The sequence below is a fragment of the Nymphaea colorata genome, chromosome 1, assembly GCF_008831285.2.
Source record: "Nymphaea colorata isolate Beijing-Zhang1983 chromosome 1, ASM883128v2, whole genome shotgun sequence".
Classification (NCBI taxonomy): domain Eukaryota; kingdom Viridiplantae; phylum Streptophyta; class Magnoliopsida; order Nymphaeales; family Nymphaeaceae; genus Nymphaea; species Nymphaea colorata.
Window position 1 is genome coordinate 8,970,700 of NC_045138.2, and position 22,671 is coordinate 8,993,370.

The 22,671-nt window shown below is 37.6% G+C and overlaps 1 protein-coding gene across 4 annotated transcripts in view; it reads right to left on the reverse strand.

Annotated features, from left to right (window-relative positions):
• Positions 1-22,671, reverse strand: part of LOC116254384 (probable CoA ligase CCL12) — a 67,497-nt gene that overhangs the window by 29,384 nt on the left and 15,442 nt on the right. For all 4 annotated transcript variants that reach the window (XM_050075702.1, XM_050075703.1, XM_050075701.1 and 1 more), the window contains 4 exons: positions 18,360-18,489; positions 17,741-18,000; positions 17,377-17,578; positions 4,895-4,935 (listed from right to left, as the gene is read on the reverse strand). In XM_050075702.1, the coding sequence (XP_049931659.1) occupies positions 4,895-4,935; positions 17,377-17,578; positions 17,741-18,000; positions 18,360-18,489 (633 nt within the window). The remainder of the gene's footprint in view (positions 1-4,894; positions 4,936-17,376; positions 17,579-17,740; positions 18,001-18,359; positions 18,490-22,671) is intronic.

A 22,671-nucleotide genomic window follows, 5' to 3' on the forward strand; every position in this document is an offset into this window, starting at 1 on the left:
TGTTAGGACCCTTATTGCTTTAGCATCTATTAAAAACTGGAATATCTATCAAATGGATGTTAAAAATGCCTTTTTAAATGGAGATCTTATGGAATAGGTTTATATGGAAGTACCACCAGGGTTGTCTGTTCCTCAAAGGAAAGTTCTTAGACTTAAGAAGGCTCTTTATGGCCTCAAACAAGCTCCTAAAGCTTGGTTTGACCGTTTTAATTCTATTATTTCTGATTATGGGTTTCATTCTTGCTTAACTGACACTGCCTTGTTTGTTTAGTATACTACTGCAGGTATCATAATTCTTCTACTGTATGTTGATGATTACAGGTAGTGATAAGGAAGGTATTAGAGAATGTAAGAAATTACTACAAGAAACTTTTGAAATGAAAGATTTAGGTTTTCTAACGTACTCCTTTAGTATTGAGGTTGCATATTCTACTAGAGGATATTTTTTGTCACAAACTAAGTTTGCTACAGAGATCATTGCTAAATCAGGCATGACAGATGATAAGGTCACAGAAACTCCTGAAGCAGTAGAAAGGAAGATGAAGATTGATGATGGAGTTCCACTTGCCAATCCCACTCCTTACCGACAACTTGTGGGATCCTTGATGTACCTTAGTATCACTCGGTCTGACATTGCTCATGCAATTCATACTGTGAGTCAATTTCAACATGTTTCATCAACCGTTCATATGGGAGCTGTTCTTCGTATCATCAGATATATTAAGGGAACAATAAACAAGGGAGTATTTATGTCTTCCTCTTCCTCCTTGAACTTGATTGCTTATACTGATGCTGATTGGGGAGGAGATCCTAATGATAGACATTCAACTACTGGATTTTGTGTTTTTCTAGGGGAATCACTCATCTCATGGAAATGCAAAAAGCAACAGAAAGTCTCACTATCCTCTACTGAAGCTGAATATCGAGCCATGGCTTCTACAACTATGGAAATTGTCTGGCTTCGTCAAATGCTCCTTGATATGGGAACAAAGATAGAAGAGCCCACTGATTTATGCTGCGACAACAAGAGTTCTATCTACATTGCCAAGAATCAAACATTCCATGAACAAACAAAGCATATAGAAATGGACTGTCACTATGTTCGTGAAGAATTTTTGAAGAAGACTATCAAGCTTCCATATGTCTCCTCTGAGTTCCAGCTGGCTGATTTCTTCACAAAGCCTCTATGTTCTCCCAGATTCAACTTTCTTTTAGATAAACTTTCGGTGATAACACCGTAAGTTTAAGGGGGGGTGTTAAGAAATATGATTTCTTATTGTTGTTATCTCTTAATTAGGTATTATCTTAGTTAAGAGTTAGTTTAGGATTAGTTAGGAATTAGTTTAGGATTTAGTTTATTTCTTTCTTTTCGCTTTATTTTTTATTTTTTATTTTTTATTATTTCTGCCAAACTAGCCGTTGGCAGTTCCAACAGCTCTATTAAGAGCTGTTGGAACTAGCCCAACGGCTAGTTCAGCTCATCTCTTCTTATTCTCTCTTATAAATATCCTTGTAATGTTTTACAACCTTCACATTGCTTATTGAATGAGTATTCCTCTTCTTCACTTGGCCTTAGTGCCTTTTTGGTATTATATGTATTCTTTGTGACTGATATAGTCACTTTTCATACATAGAAGCATATAGTGATGCTGATTATGCAGGGTCAATAAATGAGAGGAGATCTACTACTGGTTTTTGCATCTTTATTGGCGGGAATCTTATTTCTTGGAGGAGCAAGAAACAAAATGTGGTTGCTAGATCGAGTGTCGAGTCTGAATATAGGGCAATGGCTCAAACGACTGCTGAAATGTCATGGTTCAAATCAGTGCTTCTAGAATTGGGAATATCAGTGAAACTTCCTATGAAGATGTATTGTGATAACAGAGCAGCTACCGATATTGCAAATAACCCTGTTTTTTATGAGAGGACGAAACACATTGAAGTGGATTGCCATTATGTTCGAGACTTGGTACAAGAAGGAATCATTAGCACAATTCATGTTTCCTCTGAAGATCAAGCAACTAATATGTTTACTAAGGCTCTTTCCATTAGAGAATTCTTGAGAGGATGTAACAAGCTGAGCATGATTGATATCTATGCTCCAGCTTGAGGGGGAGTGTTAAAGTTCTTTTTAGAGTCAATTTGAGGCTTTCTGTAATATTAGAAAGTGGACTAGGGACTACTTATTGTTTTCTAATATTCTAGTGGACTGAAATTGTAAATATGTAGTCTTTACCCTAATCTCTTTTAACCTGAGATTAGGGTTACGGGATCAATAAGAAAAATGACTATCTCTCTCTGATTGCGACAGTTTCAAAGTGGAATCAGAAGGGAGTGAACATATTGTACCGTCATCGTTTCATTAGGACTAACCACAAGGCCGGTAACCTCAAAACTGCAATGGCTTCTGATTATGTGAAGGACTACGAATTTGTTGCAATATTTGATGCAGATTTCCAGCCAAATCCTGATTTTTTGAAGCAGACGATACCATATTTCAAGGTATGCGCCCTCAGCCATGTCAGGTTGTAAAAGCCAAAGGAAGCCAAAACTGTGCAATATACAGTGAGACTTAGAAAGCGAATTTCTCTTACTGCAGAGGAAGCCTGATCTTGGTCTTGTTCAAGCAAGGTGGGATTTTGTGAATAAGGATGAAAATCTGCTCACTAGGCTTCAGAACATCAACTTGCGCTTTCACTTTGAGGTGGAGCAGCAAGTAAATGGTGTTTTCCTGAACTTCTTTGGATTCAATGGAACTGCTGGCATGTGGAGAATCAAGGCCCTGGAGGATAGGTGGTCACGACTGTCGAGGATATGGACATAGCTGTTTTAGGCTGAAGAAAAGGGGAGCAGAAAATAGGAGGAATAGAAGAGGATGTGCAGAACCCTTTTTTTTTTTTTTTACACGTCTTGATGATTCAACATTGTTCTAAGCTTGACGAACGAATCTGATGCAGAGAATAAACCAGATGGAGTAGAGAAAAACACAGATCAAAAGGACGTAGAGAGAGGGACAAAAGATAAAGAGTAAGAAGAATAGAAGAGATGGGGAATGAGATGTCTTTCCTAAAAAATAGATCTGTCTAGGCAATCTTTCTGGAGAAGCCGCTGAACCCATGGTCTGATAACATGTCAGTTTTTGGTTATCAGCCTTCTCAATCACCGCAGTTCAGTCTTGCAGAAAATAAGAGGAAGACGAGGAGAAAAGGAAGATGACTGCGATAACTGTACGCAGCCTCAACCCAAAATTTTATTACATTAGATACAAGGCCAAAATAATAAACCAAAAGAGTACACCAAAATTACTTCATATGTCATTAATGAAACAGAAGGGCACGTGAGAAATAAAACACCCATTCCTGATGGGTTTGGGTCTGGACCAAGATCCAAAACCATCTGGTCAACCTTTAACAACTATAAATTTATAATACACTATTCGTTGTCTGTTGACAACCCATAGACTATGAACAAGATATATCAATTATCAACACCCATATAACTTTCCAAAACCCACAACGAATATCTTAAGTTTGAAAAAAAAAAAACCAGCAAACTTTTCTGATATGATTAGTTTTACATGTTTATGGATATCATATTTTACTTTTAGGCTTTAGAAAAAAAAAAAGTTTTTAGTGACCGAATTTTCATTTGTATATTCTCAAACATCAACAAAGATACCAAATCATTTACTTCGAGTAAATAAACATATAAATGCTTTTTATACATAAAATAATAAAGCTACGAGTGCTATATGTAGGTTCTAAAGTCGAACCCTCATAGTTCATAGTCTCTATTACAAAACTGATTGTTCGTAGAATAGATGGATGGATGAATCATGAATGCAACTTGTACAGGCCATAAGAAAACATTTACAAGTATGATAGGCAAATATCCACGTTATTGTCAAGTCATTATCTCTTTTAACATGTGGAAAAATAAAATTATGCACATTATTATTAAGTTATTATCTTTTTTAACATATGGAAAAACAAAATTAAAAGAGCAAAACAATATCATCATAAAAGTCAAGAAAAGAAAAAAGTTAGAAAATAGCACCCGCAAAAAGACAACGAAAATTGAAATATAATATGAGGAAAAAGAAAAGAAGCAATACAATAAATAACCAACGGCTAGCCCCACTACTTGAGAGTGTTGAGTCTACTAAGTTACTAACACTTAATAGGCTGATGTAAACAAATTAAAAGCAAAAGATGTTCATACAACAAGTAATACTATCAAAAGACGAAAAACGTTAATGCACAAATGAACAAAAAAGAGGATGACAAAAAAGAAATACATCATTTACTGATTTTGAATGCTCCTCAATGCAACAGAGCAAGGTTATCTAAGATGACCAGAAGGACAGAGACTGCTACTGGCAGAGCCACAGAAATCCAACAGATGTCTGGTCAATCTTTGATGGGCAGGAGGACAGTGGAACGGAAAAGGGGGCGTGAAACAAAAATGAAGCCCTGAGCCCTCAAGGACCCAAAATCAAGTGGATACCCTAAACGCATTGACTAAATAAAATTTTTGAAACATTGCCAAAGGGGCCCATTAATTTTCAGAAAAATTTGTGAAGGCCCCAAAGACCAAAAGATTGAGTCAATTCTCTAAACGATATCGATTAAATAAAATTTCTAAGTTTTTTGTATAGAAGCCCACTGTGCTTTTGAAAATTTTTAATAAGGGCAAATTAAAATTTTTGAAAATGTAAACATGTAAAATTTAAATTTTCAAAATCTTGGAGAGCATGGACCTTGCTAGTCCCCAATTGGCTCTTCCCCTGCTTTATAGCAATATTCAACAAGACTATTTCTGCTAAATATTATAATAGTAACAAACAGCAAATAAGTACATCTTTCACCCTGCTTAAGACATCTCAAGTAATTACCTGTACAAAGGATATTTCTTCCCACCTCTTATTATAAAGTCCTGGAAGCAAAACAAGAACAAAAATGGTGAAAGTTGAGAGATTTTCTCCATAATTGTTAAAATAGAAATAATTGTAGGCACAGAAAGCATCCTAATTAGAATTAAAAAACGAAGATCATTTTGAAGATATATGTGGAAATATGGAGCATTACTAAAGGAAATGGTAATATAAGTAGCTTTTTTCTTGCAAGAGGTGTAACCAGTGTGAAAAGGCAAACAAAGCATCAAGTGGACAGTGAATATGTCTAAAAAAGAACCTATTTTAATTTGTGCATCAAAATATACCTTGGAAGATGAAGAGTGTTAGAATATTAGATTGTATGCATTCTAAATGTATCTATATATATATATATATATATATTTATATATATATATTACATATATTAGTTATCTAATATATGTCTTATATGTATACATATATATATATTTTATATATATTTGGATATTAGGATACTTATGTAATTTTTCCCTTTTTTATGTATTTTTATTTTCCCCTTTTCCCCCCTTTTCTTTATCCTTATTCCCTAAAGGGGACTAGTCCCAACGGCTTTCTTTTGTTCTCTCCTCTATATATAGTGTAGGCTCCCTCTCTTTAACCCATGGCTTGTTAAGCCACTTCTTGTATTATTGTTGAAGATAAATACATGTTTTCTTTATCCTCTTGTTAGAGGACTCTTGTGTATTGCCTTGTTGAGTTAGTGGGAGATTCAAGAGTGATATATTCTTGAAGTATTTGCCTAAGTTTTGGGCCTGATTTACATGGTATCAGAGCCACGTTTTGGCTATTCATCTTGCTGTCCCTTAAAGTTTCAGCTCTTACTCTTTCTTTGGAGCCGTGAAGCCCTCTAAGTACTCGACGTTATTGCTGACTGATTCTTGACACAAGAAGGTGCTGTTTTGCTAGTCTCTACTGGTGGTAAAGATTGAAGCTGAGGTGCTGTTTTGGTGGAAGAAGATTGTGACTGATTTCTTCATTTTTTCATCATCTCAAACATACAAGTTTTACACAAGAAGAAGGGAGACTGGTTTTTCTTATTGCCGTGGACTTCTTTTTGCACGACAGCCAGCTTCGTCATAACTTGTAAGTGGATCTACCTTGTTGATTGTGATCATGGATGACAAAGTCTCGTCTCTTCTATTTTCCAAACTCTCATCAACAAACTATATACAATAGGCTAGAACTATGAAACATTTTATTCGTAGTAAAAGCCTTTGGGGACTAGTTGATGGGACAAAACTTGAACCACAACTAGTCCTTACTAAAGTTGTTGATGGAAGAGCTATGGAATTGGACGGAACCGAAAAAGAAAAAGTAATGACTGAATACAACAAGAAATGGAAAGAATGGAGTGTTGGTCATCACAAAATTATTACTTGGATCTTGACTTGTGTTACAATGCTACTAGCGGGCAAATTTCTAAGTTAAATTCTGCCCTAGAAGCTTGGGAATATCTAAAGAAAACTCATACCATGAGAGACGTTGCTTATATACATCATGTTCAAATCAAAATTCACAATCTTCAACAAGGAGATAGATCCATTAAAGATTATGTGGCTAAAATGGATTAATTATATGATGAATTAAGTATTTTTGAACCACATTGGACACAAGATCTTATTCTTAGAGAAAAGCAAACACAACGTGACAAGTTTTACAAGTTTATCATAGGTCTTAGACCTGAATTTGATGGTGTTAAAACCGCCTTACTTCATCGTTCTAAAACACCATCTATGAATGAGGCTATTGCAGAGCTCCAAATGGAGGAAAATCGTCTTTGTCTTGATAAAGAGAAAGTCAACAATGTGCTTGCCACATCTAGGCCGGGAGCCCATTTGAGACCTTATAGACCTCCTCACTTCAATCGTACATATGAAGGAGTAAGAAGAAAAGTTATTTGCTATCATTGCCAAGAAGAAGGACATACCAAACCAAGATGTCCAAAACTTAGAATTTTTGACAAAAGAAGCAATGTTGCAGCTCCAATTCAAGAAGAAAGAAAAGAAGCAAGCTCATTCCAACTTAATCAACTTATAAGTGCTCTTCAACCTTTTATAAAGGGAGGAGACACACCTTCAACTTTGGGAGCTACCGTAGCATCTACTTCTACAAGTAAGTATTCTTGGATTATTGATTCAGGTGCATCTTTTCATATGACTCCTTGTGGATCCCTTCTCACCGAATGCACTAAAAATGATTCTTATTCCTTTGTGAAAATGGCGGATGGTACTTCTCTTGAAATTGATTTTTTTGGAAACCTTGACCTAGCTTTTGGATCCAAAACTTTAAAAGTACCTCAAGTAAGACACATTTCTAAATTAAGCTTAAATTTATTATCAGTTTCTCAAATAGCCGACCTAGGTTTTGATATAATCTTCTCACAATCCAAATGTTTGATACAGGACCGAGTATCCAAGAAGACGATTGGGGAAGGTTTTAGAACAAAAGATCTCTACTACATAGACTTTTTGGACCTCTCAAGACCATCTTGCAATATCTCCAAAGAATGTGACATTCAAACTTGGCATCAAAGACTTGGACATTCCAATATAGAAAAAATGTCTCATCTTCCCTTCATGGAGAATTTTTGTCAAAAGAACTTTTATTGTAATGATTGTATTAAGGCTAAAATGAAAGCCTTACCTTTTGATAATAGAAATTTTATTGCCCAAAAATCTTTTGATTTAGTGCATTCGGATGTGTGGGGACCCGCTCCCATTATGTCAAAAGGAGGATTGTTGTACTATGTGATCTTTATTGATGATTTTTCTAGGCATACTTGGGTTTACTTTCTCAAACACAAATCGGAGGTTTTCACAAACTTTAAGAATTTCTACAACATGATCTATACCCAATTTGGCACAAATATCAAAGTCTTTAGAAGTGATTCAGGAGGAGAATTTATGTCAAATGAATTTCAACAATTTCTAAAAGAAAAAGGGGTTGTTCATCAAAGATCTTGTCCTAACACTCCACAACAAAACGGAGTGGCCGAGCGTAAACATAGGCACATTATTGAAACTGCTAGAGCCCTTCTTTTATCTAAAAATGTTCCCAAAAACTTTTGGGTTGAGGCTGTTTTGACTTCAACCTATTTAATTAATAGAATGCCTACCAAACTTTTGAAACATATTTCTCCTTTTGAAAAACTTCACCATGTTAAACCTAATTACAATAGACTTAAAGTCTTTGGTTGCAAATGTTTTGTGTTAAGTGATAAAGACGATAAGCTTTCTTCCAAAGCTATTTGTTGTGTTTTTATTGGGTATTCCGAAACTCAAAAGGGTTATAGATGTTATGATATGGAAAGAGATAAAGTTTATGTTTCTAGAAATGTGATCTTTTTAGAAAATGAAGATGGTTTCAAAGATGAACCCAAGAAACTAGAAGATTATACTTTTCTTTGGACTAATGATATTGATGATGATATTGATGATGATGAACCCGATAAAGTTGTAGAAGTGCCAATTGAAGAGGTCAACAATGATAATTCTACTAATATCATTCCTCCAAAAGAGATCTTAGTTTATAGAAGAAGAGATCCCCAAAATCAAGAAACTAATCAATCTCTTCCTAGGAGATCCCAAAGGCACACTAGACCTCCTCAAAGATTTATCTCTTATGAGTCTTTTTCCCCAAAATTTCGAGCTTGTATTATGGCTCGTCACTCTTTTTATGAGTCATCTTCTTACCTTGAAGCTAAGGAAGATCCCAATTGGATTGAAGCCATGGATCTTGAACTTAAAGCTCTTGAAAGCAATGAGACTTGGGATATTGTGTCTCTACCAATGGGGAAAAAGACTATTGGTTGTAGATGGATCTATAAAATCAAAACTAAAAGTGATGGAACTTTAGAAAGATATAAGGCCAGACTTGTTGCCAAGGGATATGCTCAAGAATATGGGATTGATTATGAAGAAACCTTTGCTCCTGTTGCTCGCATGACTTCTGTTAAAACTCTTATTGCCATTGCTTCTGTTAAACATTGGACTATTTTTCAAATGGATGTTAAAAATGTTTTCCTAAATGGTCACCTACAGGAAGAAGTTTTCATGAGTGCTTCTCCTGGTTTTGATCTACCTCAAAACAAAGTTTTACCACTTAAGAAAGCCCTTTATGGTTTGAAACAAGCTCCCAAGGCCTGGTTTGACAAGTTTAGTAGTGTCATGTTTAATCAAGGTTTTCAATCTTGCTACTCTGATACTGCCATGTTTGTAAAAACCACCTCCGTAGGTGTAATTGTTTTATTATTGTATGTTGATGATATGATTATTACTGGGAGTGATGATGAAGGGATTAGAGAGGTAAAACATTTTCTTAATGTAGAAATACGAACAAGACGAAGAAGAAGAGAAACAATGATCACAATGTAACGTGGAAAACCCTCAACACGAGGGAGAAAAAACCACGAATGAGGAGGAGTTGGTGCCCACTAGCAGCCAGACTCTCTCTCTCTAAAGATTATCATTAACACATAAGGATTAGGGTTACATGACTTAAGTAGAGCCCAAAACGGGCTACAAGGCGGGTCGGGTATGGATCCGGACCCGAAACCCACAATCTATCAACACTCCCCCTCAAGTTGGGCGTACATATCAAACATGCCCAACTTGGATACATTCCTCTCAAATGAAGCTGAAGGAAGAGCTTTCGTCAGAACATCAGCAGTTTGGTCTTCAGACTTCATGTAAGGTAAGATCAACTCTTTCGCATCAATCCTTTCCCGAATGAAGTGACGATCAATTTCAACATGTTTTGTTCTGTCGTGAAGTACAGGATTGTTGGCTAAGTTGATTGCAGACTTGTTATCACAATACATCTTCATAGGTCCTTCAATCTCTATTCCAATGTCAGTCAACAATATCTTCAACCATAATAACTCTGACACTCCCATAGCAACTGCCCTATATTCTGCCTCTGCACTGGATCTAGAGCAAACATCCTGTCTCTTGCTCCTCCATACAACAAGGTTTCCTCCCAAGTAGACACAGTACCCTGTAGTGGATCGTCTGGTATCACCACAACCTGCCCAATCCGCATCAGAATAGCCCTCGATTTCCACAGTCTCTTGTTTCACATACAGGAGTCCCTTACCAGGATTTTTCTTCAGGTAGCATAGCACTCTGTCCACAGCCTTCAGATGTGCATCGGTTGGCGCATGCATGAATTGGCTCAAAACATTCACCACAAAGGTGATATCAGGTCTCGTGAGGGTAAGATAAATTAGCTTCCCAACCAAACGTTGATATCTTCCCTTGTCTTCTTCACAGAGAGGCTCTCCATCTCTGAGACTCAACTTGTGCCCAGTGTCAAAAGGGGTAGGAGTAGGTCTACATCCCAATTTACCAGTTTCTTCCAGCAGGTCTAATGTATATTTCCTTTGGTTTAGTACAAGACCAGTACTAGACCTAGCAACCTCCATACCAAGAAAATACCTTAGTTTTCCAAGATCTTTGAGGTCGAATTCTGTAGCCAGTAACCCTTTTAGCTTGATAATCTCTTCCTCATCATCTCCAGTAACAATCATGTCATCTACGTAGACGAGCAGGAGAGTAACCTTGCTCTCCTTCTTCTTCACAAACAGAGTGTGATCTCCATTTCCTTGTTTGTATCCATGACGTATCATCACTCTTCTCAGTCGTTCAAACCACGCTCTGGGCGATTGCTTAAGGCCATACAATGCCTTTTTCAGCTTACAACACATTTCTGGTTCTTCATATCCTGGAGGCATATGCATATATACTTCTTCTTCGAGGTCACCATTGAGGAATGCATTCTTAACATCCAGTTGATACATCTTCCACTCCTTCATCACAGCTAGGGATATAACCACCCTCACAGTCTTCATTTTCGCAACAGGAGCAAAGGTTTCCAAGTAATCAATTCCATATTTCTGGCTAAATCCCTTGGCCACAAGTCGAGCTTTATATCTTTCAACACTCCCATCTGGTTTGTACTTGATGGTATACACCCATTTGGATCCAACTAGGTGAGCGGCTTCAGGAATCTTCACCACTTCCCATGTCAAGTTTCTTCTTAGGGCATCTATTTCTTCTTTCATTGCATCGGCCCACTTGGAGTCACTTTGAGCTTCAGCGACAGTCCTGGGAATCACAGCCAAAGAAAGAGTAGAAACAAAACACTTGTAATCTTTCCCAAGTCTGGAATAAGAAACAAAATTACCAATAGGGTGTTGAGTACATGACCTGACACCCTTTCTCAGGGCAATGGGAAGATCGTCATTCTTCTTTTCAACCTCATCATGGGTCTCCACGGTCTCCTCGGTAGGACTTGGTTCATCCAGGGAAGGAGTGGCATTGGGATTGGAAGTAGATCTAGCATCACAAGTCATCACCTCTGTCCGAGTACCTCGTCTAGAGTAGAACTGTCCAAACAACTGAGGGCCTTCCTTCTCAATGCTATTGTCACCCCTTTCCTCATTCTCAGGCACATCAACAGTATTAAGTGATTCTGTTTTCTTGTAGTCCAAAAAATCTATAAACTGAAGTTCCTGTCTCTGAGAATACTCTTCCCTGCCCACAGACTGCTCCCCCTGAAGAGGATTCACACCAAAGTAAGAGGCATGTTCCAAGAAGGTAACATCCCTCGTAACATAAGCTCGACCAGTAATAGGATCAATACATTTGTATCCTTTTTGCGTAGGGGAGTATCCAACAAAGACACCTTTGATAGACCTAGGATCAAGTTTCTTGACATTTGGACTGTGATCATGGATAAAACATACACAACCAAAAACACGAGGAGGAAGAGGAAATGGTGGACGACTGCCAGGAAGCAACGAGTGGGGAGTCCTACCATTCAAAACACGACTGGGCATGCGGTTAATAAGATAGGCACTAGTAAGAACTGCATCACCCCAATAGTGTTTAGGAAGATTTCTCTGAAACAAAAGAGCCCTGGTGACATTAAGAAGTTGACGATTTTTCCTTTCAGCTACCCCATTTTGAGGGGGGGTGTAACTACAGGATGTCTCGTGAACAATCCCCCGTTGTCTAAGAAACTCCTCAACAGGCCGACACATGTACTCACGGGCATTATCGGACCTGAAAGTTTTAACATTCGCACCATACTGGGTATGCACAAGAAGAATAAATGTCTCGATGATTCGAGGAACCTCGCTGCGGTCTTTTAACAAGTATATAAATGTAGCACGAGAGAAATCATCAATGAAAGTGATAAAATACTGGAAACCTTGACGGGTATGAATGCCCGAAGGTCCCCATACATCAGAGTGAATCAGAGAAAAAGCTTCATTAGCACAACTAGAAGAAAGAGGGTACGAAGCCCTCACATGTTTGGCAAACTGACAAACATCACAAGAAATGGAAGACACATCAAAGGAGGAACACAAGTCTGGAAACAAATGTTTCAAAATCCCAAAAGGTAAATGCCCAAAACGTTCATGCCAGTACATAAAAGACTGAAGACAATCTTCTCTTCTCTTATCTGTCTTGCGGATCGCTGTCAACAGAGCAGTAGCCACACGTATGGGAAGACGATATAATCCATCAGAAGCTAAACCAATCCCAATCCTCTTCCCTGTCACCAAGTCCTGCAAAACACAACGATCGGCAGAGAATATAAGTTCACAATTCAATTCTTTAGTAAGTCTACTGACTGATAAGAGATTTAAAGGAAACTGGGGAACATGTAAAGCGCCCTGCACATGAAATTTGTCCAACAAGGACAGAGTGCCTTCGCCTGCCACACAGGTAGAGGAACCATCTGCAAGAGAAACACGTTCCCTTCCCGAGGACAACTTATACTCATGAAACAATTTTGGGTTACCTGTCATGTGATGAGTAGCACCACTATCGACAATCCATTCCCCCACAGAAGAGTTACCTTGATTGCCAATAGCTGCAAGAGCATGATTAGCTGTAGTTCCCTCTGAGGTCTCAGTCTTGTTGACATCGAGCCTGCCCAAATAAGCCCTTAGTTCACGAAGCTGGTCAGCAGAAATGGAGACTTTTTCTCCACTAGAGGCTTGCACCTCAGACACGGGCGTTCTCCCAGTCAAAGATCTCCCTCTGTTCCCCTTCTTTTCTGGATGAAGATCCCAGCAATAATCCACAGTGTGACCTGTCTTCTTGCAGTGAGTGCACCGGCGAAGAGACCTAGATGGGCCGCCAGGACCACGACTCACGAGAGCAGATCTCTCGTTATAGGGCACAAGTTCCCTCTTCCCTTCTTTTGTAACAAGCCTTCGCTGTTCTTCCGCTTCAACACAGGAGTACACATCTTCAATACTGGACACCTCCCCTGAATTCAAAATCTGACTTCGAACACCTTCAAACTCATCATTTAAACCTGCTAAAAATAGGAACACCCTGTTTTCCCATTCATGAGCAACATAGAGCGCCTGATCATGGGGACAATGCCAAGGAATATCAGAATGATAGTCAAGCTCTTCCCACTTGGCTTTCAAAGCCCCATAGTACTCTGCAACAGACGAGGTCCCTTGTCGAATGCCATAGACTGTCTTCATTACTTGGTAAGTACGAATTGCGGTCTTCTTTTGGCCATACATTTGCTCGAGGACCACCCACATGTCTCTAGCAGTCTTCTTCCGAAGGATAAGGGGCTGAATATCGGCGGAAACGGAATTGACAATCCAAGTTTTCACTTGATTATCCTCAAGAAACCAAGTATGCCACACATCACTTGTTCTTGCTGGTTCGGGGTTGCTCCCATCAATATAGGCCATGCGACCACGGCCAGCAATCCCCATGGTCATAGCAGGCGACCACGAGAAATAATTATCCTTGGTGAGGCGAAGAGTGATGACCTGCATGGGAACATTCTCCGTTCTAAAAGCCCCTATTTCAGTGGGATTGGTGTTGACGGTTGACGAGGAAGAGGCTGCCATAATCACAGACCAGTAGGCAGCAAGGGCAGCAAGAAGCAATCACACGATACAACACCAAAAAACGGACAGAGAGCAGGAAACAGAACCAGGCAAAGCGGCGCGGCGCTGGGCGGGAACAGACCAGGCAGTCGGCGCGGCGCTGGGCGGAAACAGACCAGGCAGAGCGGCACGGCGCCGGAAAAGGACACGGCGTTGGGCGGAAAAAGACCGCCGCTGGACAGGTCGTCGTTTGGGCAGGCCGACGCTGGGCGGAAGCAGCAGAACGGGAACGCCGCTGGGCAGGCCGACGCTGGGCGGAAGCGGCTGCGTTAACCAGGGCGTCGCTGGGCCGGTTGTCGCTAGGCGGAGACGGCGGAATCCTGATCGGCGTTGATCAGGGCGGCGCTGGGCGGAGACGGCGGCGGGGTGACAGACGACGCTCGGGCACGAGCGTCGGGCACGGGCGAGACGATGAACAGTGTCGGGCGATTCTCCTCTAACACGGGCAAAAGACAACCAAAAACGCCGGAACTTCACGGCTCTGATACCATGTAGAAATACGAACAAGACGAAGAAGAAGAGAAACAATGATCACAATGTAACGTGGAAAACCCTCAACACGAGGGAGAAAAAACCACGAATGAGGAGGAGTTGGTGCCCACTAGCAGCCAGACTCTCTCTCTCTAAAGATTATCATTAACACATAAGGATTAGGGTTACATGACTTAAGTAGAGCCCAAAACGGGCTACAAGGCGGGTCGGGTATGGATCCGGACCCGAAACCCACAATCTATCAACACTTAACAAATGCTTTCAAATGACTGATTTGGGAAGACTAACTTATTTCTTGGAATTGAAGTTGCTTATAGCAAACAGGGTTACCTTCTTTCTCAAATGAAGTTTGCCAGTGAATTAGTTGACAGAACAGGTATCTCAGATGACAAAGTTGTGGATACTCCAGAAGCACTCGGAGTAAAAATGAAAATTGATGATGGAGAGATATTGGAGAATCCCACTCCTTTTTGGCAAATAGTTGGCGTTCTCTCTTATCTCTCCATCACCAGACCTGACATTTCTCATGCCGTACATGTGATAAGCCAATTTCAACAAAGACCCACCTCAGAGCACATGGGAGCGGCAATGCGGATTGTCCGTTATGTGAAAAACACTATCAACAAAGGACTATTTCTGTCTTCCTCTTCTACATTAGAGTTAGTTGCTTATACAGATGCTGATTGGGGTGGAGATCCCAATAATAGGCACTCCACCACTGGTTTTTGTGTGTTTTTAGGTGATTCTTTAATTTCCTGACGATGCAAGAAACAACATAAGGTGTCACTATCATCAACAGAAGCTGAGTATCGTGCGATGACAACTACAACAATGGAGATAGTGTGGCTAAAGAGCTTGCTGAAAGATATGAGAATTCATATCAAGGATCCGGTCAAGCTTTGTTGTGACAACAAAAGTGCAATTTATATTGCTAGCAATCACACATTTCACGAAAGAACGAAGCATATAGAGATGGACTGTCATTATGTTCGTGAAGAATTCCTTCAAAAGAACATTGATCTCTCCTATGTCTCTTCTGAATATCAACTAGGCGACTTCTTCACAAAGGCTCTTGCCGCTGCCAGATTTAATTTTCTCCTTAGCAAACTTTCGGTTATCACACCATAAGTTTGAGGGGGGGTGTTAGAATATTAGATTGTATGCATTCTAAATGTATCTATATCTATATATATATATATATATATTTATATATATATATATTACATATATTAGTTATCTAATATATGTCTTATATGTATACATATATATATATTATATATATATATGGATATTAGGATACTTATGTAATTTTTCCCTTTTTTATGTATTTTTATTTTCCCCTTTTCTCCCCTTTTCTTTATCCTTATTCCCTAAAGGGGACTAGTCCCAACGGCTAGAATTCTAGCCGTTGGAACTAGTCCCAACGGTTGGCTCTCCTCTTTCTTTTGTTCTCTCCTCTATATATAGTGTAGGCTCCCCTCTCTTTAACCCATGGCTTGTTAAGCCACTTCTTGTATTATTGTTGAAGATAAATACATGTTTTCTTTATCCTCTTGTTAGAGGACTCTTGTGTATTGCCTTGTTGAGTTAGTGGGAGATTCAAGAGTGATATTCTTGAAGTATTTGCCTAAGTTTTGGGCCTGATTTACAAAGAGAAACAAACAATTGTGAGCAGGACTAGTTGAAAACCATGGAAGGAAAAGAGGAACAAATAAATAAGATGAAATTATTAGTAAGTACTACATTTCTATCAGAAAGAAGCTCATACATAATTATGTCCAATGTTCAAATATTTTCAAGCATAAATTGTTAAGATTGTATGATATGGATCATGTCACCCAGACCCGACCCATTTGATCCACCCACACATCATGGACGGTGGTATACTTGTAATTCTTAATGTTGTCTTGTGTATTTTGTTTTGTACCCTAAATTGTGATTAGTATATAATGATAACTAGAGGCAGACGTCAAGGTTGCTGCCCTCTTTCTTCTTTCTCTTTCTTAAACGTGCAGCCTATTTCTCTCTTCCTCCTCTTGCATCTAACTTCATCTGGTGGTTTGGTGTAAGATATCAAAATCTTACATAAATTTCTGTCCTAGAAAGGATCCACCATTCATATGGTTCACCTTAAACTTTTTTCATTCTAGGAAATAGCCGTACATTGAAAACTTTTCGCTATCATGACCACCTGGATCTTTGGTCCTTTTAGGTTGCCACCAAATGCACAGATACAGACATACATACACGCAATAGTCACACAGTTTAGTGGCTGTTAAGCCCCATATCCATAGACAAAGAGAAATACCACCAACTAAAAGCTTTGCATTCCTAAAGTGAAATTCAAGAGAAAAATATCACCAAGATGCTTGTGTTTATAGAACAAAAATCTGAGAAGTTCTAACAAAGTTTTGAATACCTACGTATGATTCAGTATATCAATAAAATGAGTTCATCAACAAAAACTCAAGTTCATATGTTTTCTAATTATAAAAAAAGACCAAAATAGTTATATGTTTCTCTCATGTTTTCTTTAACTGGCACAAGAAGCACAGTCTGTACAAGAGAGGATGTGCAGATTGGATTGTTTATTAAGAGCAATATTATTTGATAAATTGAATTATATCACTTATTTGTATTGCACTTGCTTACGTTCCCAAAACTGTATCAACATTTCAGTTGAACATGTAAAAGTTAAAAATACTAACAACAAGGCAATTTTAGGTTTTGATTTGTATCATAGTCCTTGATAAAATTCCCATAACGACATCCATATTTCAGTTAAACAAATAAACATTGAAAAATAACACAACAAACCAGTGGTAGGTTTTTTTTTTGGGAAAATTTTATGTAACTGAGTTTGAGAAGAAGATTGTGTCATTAAACAAATTATACTGTACCTCAAAGTTGCTGAGCAAAAAAAAAAAAGAGAGAAAATTTACATCTTTCAACACTATAACATCTATTTGAGATTGTTCAAGTGAAATTATGCTCTCATGCAGTGTCCAGCTGTTGTTTTTACCTGAGTAAAAATACCCTTGGCATTAGATATTCTCAACCGGCTTGCAATTTCTTTTGTCGCAAAGCTATCAGCTATTGATACTACAACATATCCGGCAAGAACAATGGCCAGGTATACAACCACTGAGGTTGTAGTCATCGGCATATCTATCGCAATTGCATCACCCTTATAGAACATTGCATCCAAAGCATTTGCCACTCTCCTGCAAACAAGGCTTTACTTGAGTCCCATTCAAAACAAGAAGCCATAAAAATTAAAAGAATGTGCAATATCCAAACAGTTTGTCCTTTCAGAGACCAGAAACTTATTTTCATTTACATCAATCAACATTAAGGCAGTTAAGCAAGTGGTCATGCAAGCATACATCACTTGGCTCCTAAGTTCACTTAGAGTCATATGCTTCACAGGATCCCCATCTTCTCCTTCATTTCTCCATATAATGGCCACACCATCATCCACTTTCCCAAGACTGTCCATAGGTGAAAGGCAACATTCAGCTATATTCAATCTCGACCCTGGTAGCCATGTGACAGCATTCTTTCTTCTGTCTGAAGCATCAATGATAAGCTTTGGGCCTTCATGGAAAATAATTGAGAGCTCTTTCAGTATAAGAGACCAGTACACCTGGAAAATACTGACAAATATATCAGTCATCTGTGACCAAGATTTCAAAACATTAGTATGACAATATGGTTCCTTCACATGATACATAATATCAAAATTATTTTACTAAAACCATAAAACTAAAATTATAATGTCTCTAAAAGCTTTGAAAAAGTTGCACAAGGAAAAAGTTAAGCAGATTTCAATCTAACTTTTTTAAATGTAATTATGCTTCAAGGGAAGTTTAAAACATGAAACGAAAGAGGATATCAAAATTTTACTGCTTTAAAAACCTGAATTGGAATGCGGATTTAGTTACGCACAGAATCTTCAAAAGTTCTTAAGGTTCTTATGAATTAATTGCAAGATAACATCATTACCTGTGGATGTTCAACAGAGAATTGTTGAAATTCTATGAAGCTTGTGATCGGATCTTTGTATGCATGACCCATCAAATTCCGACCATGAGTCTCCATTAACCTTCCCAAATTTGTCTGTCTAGAAGAATCCCTGTCATATTAAAAGACCAATGTGAATGATTTTAGAAAATCCCCAAATTAGAAAAACCTCTACTGCTGTCAATTGGGGAAATAGTCAAACAGTTCCGCTCAATGATCATATTTTCACAACAGGCAAACTCCTTCATATTAATAAGGGACAAGCTGTTCGAAGCTGATTTTGATATGGATTCCAAAATATCTTTCTCTCAAGTACATTATTAAAATGGCACACCAACCCACTGCAGCACATAGCCAGGAGAATTCACTAAGTTGAACAGGTTATAGAGTGATATAGCACCTATATTACATTGCATCCAAAATTGTTATCAAGACAACTAATTTGATTCAGAAATAAATGTTACAAATTCTCCTAAAAGTCTTCTAGCCACTACTCATTAGGACAATCTTACATAATTTGCTAAAATTATCTATCTAATCATTAATTCATTCAGCAAGTGTTAGCTCTTACCACCAAATTTTGGCAAAATAACTATAAAAGTTAATGAGAAGTTCTTCAAAGGAAATTGTTTATCAAGAGCTCCAGGTTCTTTTACTGTTAAGGAAATCTCTAATCATGCCAATCTAGCCAGAACTGATCATGATTTGCCAAATACAGAAAGGCAATAAACAACCCTGGTGCAGCTGTTTCCTTATATCAAAAAGATAAATTTGACAAAAAAATGAAAATATTTCCTAAATATAAAGAAAACCAATGTTATCAAACTGCATTTTAACAAACTATTCAATATAATGGGGAACTCTCCTCTCATTATGAACATGAAAAAGAAGAAGAGAGAACACACTTGACAGCTGTAAATGTCAACTTATACAAGTCGAACCATGTTATCTCCTTTGTGTTATTTTATATACCTTCATCACTGTGAAATTCCAATCAACCATAGTGACAATAATTGAATCTCCACAGCATAACAATCAGAAAACAGAAATGTGCACCATGGCACCACACTGAAAAAGGAATTCCATTATTAAATCACTCAGAGAGATACACAGAGCATTAGTGAAAAATATCTAGAAAGTAGAAAGAGACTTCCAACAGTGGCCATTACATTCAATATATAGTTGGTTGCTGTTGTTCTAGCTCCAATGGCTAGATAACTAACTGTTGGAGCTTATTTTTGCTGCATGAGGTTGCAGCAAAAATAAAAAACAGAAATAAAAATAGAAATAAAAGAAAATTGTTTTACGAGAATAAACCTATGTATAGTGTATTCATCACAAGTATATGTACACATATATACTCATGAGTAGATATACCATATACTTACATTTAGTTCTAACATATCACATGGTATCAAAGCCCCTCGTTTTGAAATCTCCACTTCCACATAAGGAAATGGCCAGCTGCAGTTTTATAGTGATCACTGTTAGAAATATAATGTAAGTATACATACATGTTTTGATATCTACTGTCATATATTTTAAACTCCTAGCAGTTTGATGTATGATTTGTATATATAAATATATGTGTGTATACATAGGACTTCTTGTATTTATTTTTTCTTATTTTTTCTTTATTTTTTGTGCCTTTTTTCTGAACTTTTTCCTTTTTTATTTTGATAAGGAAGTAGCTGTTGGGAGTTCCCAACGGCTAGATTTCTAGCCGTTGGGAGCTCCAACAGCCACTTCCTCTCCCTCCTTTCTTCTTTGTTTCTTGTATAAATAGGGCACTTGGGACCCTTGTTATTTTATGAATTTTTAGCCTCTTCTTATATACTTTGTCAAGATTAATACATTTTTCTTGTCCTCAAGTTTGAGGTTCTTTTTGTGTGTTACTTATTGAAGTACTTGTCCTCAAGAAAACCCACACTATGAAGGATGTAGCTTACATGTGCAATCTTCAAATGAAGATTGCAAGTCTCCAACAAGGGGACAAGTCCATTAAGGAATACGTTGGAGAAATGGAGCAACTATGGGACGAACTTGCTCTATTTGAACCCGAATGGTATGATCCAAGAGACATTGGAGTAAGGGAAAAACAAATCTAAAGGAAAAAATTTTATAAATTTATTCTTGGTCTTAGACCGGAATATGATGGAGTCAAAACTTCCTTGCTCCATAGACATAAAGTGCCACCCATGAATGAAGCCATAGCGGAGCTTCAAATGGAAGAAAATAGACTCAATTTTTCTAAAGAAAAGAGTGAAAATGTTCTTGCTACCTTAAGACCCGACGCTCATATGAGAACTTATAGGCCTCCTCACTTTAATCGAAATTATGAGGATAAAGGCAACAAGAAAATTATATGTTTTCATTGTCAAGAAGAAGGACATACTAAACCTAGATGTCCTAAATTGAGGAAATTTGATAGAAAAACAAGTATGGCTGGGACAATGTATGAAGAAAGCAATCGATTTGACTTAGACAAGCTTGTAAGTGCTCTCCAACCAACTTATTGATGTTCTTCAACCACTTTTCAAAGGAGGAGAGGCTTCTCCAACTTCTGGAGCAACGGTGGCATCTACATCATCAAGTAAGTACTCTTGGATACTTGATTTCGGAGCTTCATTTCATATGACCCCTTGTAGTTCACTACTTACCGAATGCACTAAGGAAGAATCGTGCCTTTTTGTCAAAACCGCCGATGGAACTCCTCTTTAAATCAAATGTGTTGGGAATATTGATCAAAATTTTAATTCAAAAGTTTTCAAAATACCAAAAGTTAGATTTATCCCCAAACTTAACTTAAATCTCTTGTCGGTTTCTCAAATAACCAATCATGGATGTGATATTATCTTCTCACAAAATAAATTTTTGATACAGGACCATCTTTCCATGAAGACGATTAAGGAAGGTTCTAAGAAAAATGATCTCTACTATGTGGATTATTTAGATCTTTCCAACCCTACTTGCAATGTAGTCAAGAAAAGTGGCATTCAAATTTGTCATCAAAGACTTGGGCATTCAAATGTAGGAAAAATGTCCTGTATCCCTTTTTCGGAGGAGAAATGTAAAGAAATGATCTCTTGTGATGAATGTATTAAAGCCAAAATTAAGGCTTTACCTTTTGCAAATAGAAATTTTGTTGCAAAAGCACCATTTGAATTAGTGCATTCGGATGTATGGGGACCCGCTCCTATTATGTATAAAGGTGGTTTGTTTTATTATGTCATTTTTGTGGATGATTACTCTCGATATGCTTGGGTTTACTTTCTTAAACACAAATCGGATGTATTTATGAATTTCAAAAACTTTTACAACATGATCAAAACACAATTTGATGCAAACCTTAAAATTTTTAGAAGTGATTCCGGGGGAGAATTCATTTCCAACGAATTTGAAGAATTCCTAAAGGAAAAGAGAATTATACACCAAAAATCTTGTCCCAAAACCCCCCAACAAAATGGCATCGCCGAAAGAAAACATAGACATATTCTTGAAACAACAAGAGCTCTTCTCATATGAAAAAATGTTCCAAAAAATTTTTGGGCTGAAGCAATTCTAACATCAATCTATTTGATTAATAGAATGCCCTCTAAAGTCTTAGAAAATATTTCCCCCTTTCAAAAACTTTTTAATTTGGAGCCAACTTATAAAAGATTTAAAGTCTTTGGTTGCAAATGTTACATTCTAAATAACAAAAATGACAAACTTTCATCTAAAGTTATTCAATGTGTCCTTATTGGTTATTCCGAAACTCAAAAAGGACATAGATGCTATGATATTGAAAAAGATAAGGTGTATTTTTCAAGAAATATGATATTTTTAGAAGAAGACAATGACTTTAATGAAAATAAACCCAAGCATGAAGATGATTATTCTTTCTTATGGATGATGATGATAATGATAATGATGATGTTTTGCATTCTTCTTATGATAATACTTTAAATGAGGCTGATAGCACTTCTTTTGCTTGACCACCAAGAGAAGTTAGAGTCTATAGGAGAAGGTCTCAACAAAACAACCAAGAGCCTCAACATACTCTTAGGAGATCTCAAAGAGATATTCATCCACCTCAAAAATTTGTCTCCTACGAGTCTTTTTCCCCAAAGCATAGGGCTTGCTTATTAGCTATTCACTCCTTTGATGAACCTTCATCCTATCTCGAAGCCAAAACTAACCCACATTGGATTGAAGCCATGAACAATGAACTTCAAGCCCTTGAAGACAATAAAATTAGGACATTGTTTCTCTTTCCATCGGGAAAAAGACAATAGGATGTAGGTGGTATATA